The sequence below is a fragment of the Phaseolus vulgaris genome, chromosome 10 (assembly GCF_051622355.1).
Source record: "Phaseolus vulgaris cultivar YP4 chromosome 10, ASM5162235v1, whole genome shotgun sequence".
Lineage (NCBI taxonomy): Eukaryota > Viridiplantae > Streptophyta > Magnoliopsida > Fabales > Fabaceae > Phaseolus > Phaseolus vulgaris.
The window spans coordinates 10,176,020-10,179,404 of NC_143507.1; the positions used below are offsets into that span (position 1 = coordinate 10,176,020).

The 3,385-nt window shown below is 34.0% G+C and overlaps 1 protein-coding gene across 1 annotated transcript; it reads left to right on the forward strand.

Annotated features, from left to right (window-relative positions):
* The first annotated feature begins 961 nt into the window (after positions 1 to 961).
* Positions 962 to 2,686, forward strand: LOC137819456 (hydroquinone glucosyltransferase). Its single transcript, XM_068623310.2, has one exon. It carries the CDS (start codon positions 1,074 to 1,076, stop codon positions 2,520 to 2,522), a length of 1,449 nt encoding a protein of 482 aa, XP_068479411.1. The 5' UTR covers positions 962 to 1,073; the 3' UTR covers positions 2,523 to 2,686.
* The last annotated feature ends 699 nt before the right edge of the window (positions 2,687 to 3,385 follow it).

Genomic DNA, 3,385 nt, shown 5'->3' on the forward strand with positions numbered 1-3,385 from the left:
ATAATCAATATATACTTATAAATACTCTTTATAATATTTATACTAATTATAATTATAAATATTTGTTATAATATTAATATTATAACTGATTACTTTGTACAGCCCCAGCTTTACTAGATGTGACTAACTTATTAATATCTACCTAGGTTATTCATACCGACATATTATAATTAATATAAATATTATAATTAATATTTATAAATAAATATTTCAAGTTATATTTATTATAATTATAAGATTTAGTTTTAATAAAAAAATATCAGTTGTAATATATTTTAAATATTTTTTATATAAAATAATTTATTTTATATAAAAAAATTAAAATTACATTTAATCCAAAATTTTCATCCTAAATGTTATAATATAATTTATATCAAAACTTTATTGTCAATTACTTATTTTAATATTTTTATAATCATTTCTACAATAGAAATATAAAACTAAACCTTATTTAACTGTTTTTTTTGAAAATTTTCACACGGACAAAGCAAAAGTGAGCATGGTTGGATCGTGACACAACTCATTCTAAACCTAGTTTTAGTTTTTTTTATTTTGTCATACTCATGAAATTTTGAAATCTTTTGGATTAATTTTCTGTAATGAGGTTTTTATTAATAAAAGTTTATTTTTTAATTCTAAATTAAAAAAAAAGAAATATAAAAAAGTGAGCATAATATAGTCTGGAAGTTGACAGTGAGAACATTGAAAGATTCAATTTCTGAAAACTCTTTTTTCAGTATTTGTTTTTCCAAAGCACAAAAGTCTTTTGAAAAGCACAAAAGTTGTTTTACCATTATTGGAAATAGAGGTGGACAGTTTTTACACAAATAAGTCCAAATATCATAGTCATTTTTTTAATTAAATTTATTATAATATTTCTTTTTGGTAAATAATTTTAAAAAATGTGACAATAATGAAATACTTGTGATACTAATTCACACGTGTTCAACCAACTACCTTTCAAGGAAACAAACACAAACACCTTCTACAAACTTATACCTCTGTTTGTGTTCTCACCTTGTACACAGTCTTCTTTTTCTCTGGTTTTTCCATCTTCTCCACAAGTTCTTCCCATGGAGTCATCACCAAGAACAACCCACATAGCCATAGTCTCAGTCCCTGCTTTCAGCCACCAAGTCTCAATCCTCGAGTTCGCAAAACGACTCCTCCATCTCCAAGCCAACACCTTTCACATCACATGCATCATTCCCACACTCTATTCTTCACCTTCCCCCTCCAAGTCCCTCTTCTTCGATTCCCTCCCTCACAACATTCACTGCATTTTCCTCCCCTCCTTGAACTCCCAAGACCCTAACAACAAAGGGGTCCCCGTGGAAATCCAGATTCAGGTCTCCACCGCTCGCGCCATGCCCTCCGTGAGAGAAACCCTAATATCACTCTCCAAAACCACTGGCCTCACCGCTCTCATTGCTGATGCTATGGCTCCTGAGGCTCTGGAGTTTGGTAAGGAGCTCGACATCTTCTCCTACATATACTTCCCTTGCTCCACCATGGTGCTCTCCATTTGCTTTCATTCTCAAAACTTGGATGAAGAGGTTTCATGTGAGTACAAGGATCACCCTGGTTTGATACACCTTCCTGGTTGCATCTCTATTAGTGGTGGTGATTTTCCAGACAGTATGCAAGATAGAGGAAGTTTGGGGTACAAGCTTTTCCTTCAACGTTGCCAAAGGTACCTTAATGCTCCTGATGGTATATTGGTGAACAGCTTCATGGAATTGGAAGAAGAAGCAACAAAAGCAATATCCCAACGTGGTAAAGATGGTGATGGTGATTATCCTCCTGTCTATTCAGTTGGGCCCATTACACAGAGTGGGACCAGTGAAAGTAGGTGTGAGTGTTTATTGTGGTTGGATAAACAAGAAGCTAATTCAGTACTTTATGTGTCTTTTGGAAGTGGTGGCACACTTTCCCAAGAGCAGATCAATGAACTTGCATTAGGGTTGGAGTTGAGTAGGCACAAGTTTTTGTGGGCTAATTTGAGAGCACCAAATGATAGGGCAAGTGCTACTTATTTTAGTGATGGGTGTTTGGTGGATGATCCTTTGCATTTTTTGCCTTTGGGATTCCTAGAGAGAACCAAGGAGCAAGGTTTGGTGATGTGTGGGTGGGCCCCACAAGTGGAAGTTCTTGGTCACAAGTCGATTGGTGCATTTTTGAGTCACTGTGGTTGGAATTCGGTTTTGGAGAGTGTGGTGCATGGAGTGGCAATGGTAGCATGGCCTTTGTTTGCTGAACAAAGAACCAATGCAGCTTTGGTGACAGATGAACTGAAAGTTGCTCTGAGGGCAAAGATGAACACTGGTGAGAGTGTAGTGGTGAAGGAGGAAATTGTTAAGGTCATAAAGGGTCTCATGGAGGGTTTGGAGGGTGAAGAAATTAGGAAGAAAGTGAAGGAACTGAAGAAGCTTGCTAATTCTGCTATGATGGAAGATGGATCCTCCACAAGGACAATATCAAAGTTGGCACACAAGTGGAAACATTTGGGAAAATCTATGTAGAAGAAATCACCTCAGAAGTAGTTCCACTTGTTCCTTTGTTTCATGATTTCATGTATTAATAAATGAATCTTTGTTTGATTAGGTTGAGTTTAATTATCCATTGAGTACAACCTTTTGGATTGTCTGAGATTAGATGAAATAAAATGAAATAGTATTATCATAAAGTTCCATTCCTTTGATCTCATTTTGTATGAGATACTCAACTCTTGTTTACTAGTTTTATCATCATAATTTTACTTCATAAAAATAAATTGTATTAACAGACGTTTATACTTTTCTGAAAATTGTAATAGTTATATATGCTTACTTAATATTGCTACTAGTATATAAAAGTCTAATTTCGTTTTAAAATAACAAAACAAAATAAGTTTTAACTAATTTAATAATTACTTAATGTATTGATTAAATTAAATGTGATTTTGGGCATTAAAAAACTATTAATATTTAAAATAATTTCTATTATTAATAAAAAAATTATAAAATATTTTATAAATCAATATTTAATTTAATTTATAATGATTAATTTATTTTTAAAATTAATTGTTGTACCTGTGTGGATGTCAGAGGCTAAGTAATATTGATCCACGTCGATACGCAATGATTGTCGTGTCCTTAGTTGTCCAATTCTTCAAGTTTCTCTACCTCTTCACGTACCTTGGTCGGCGAGGGTACCTACGATTGCACTCCGACGCTCAAGTCAGCGATGGTGCTCAAGTGAGAGTTCTCTCATATATCAAAACGTACCTTTTTTTTCGTTCAGAAGTTCCTTTAGTAGGTTGACTTAGGCCTTGGCTGTGTGGGCCAAGTAATCGATCACTATAGACATGCTTAGTGGTCTCTGGGTCGTGTCTGGTGGCTTCCTG

Bases quoted from the DNA above. Each gene is read 5' to 3' on its own strand.
- LOC137819456 (XM_068623310.2), top strand. From the start codon at position 1,074: ATGGAGTCATCACCAAGAACAACCCACATAGCCATAGTCTCAGTCCCT.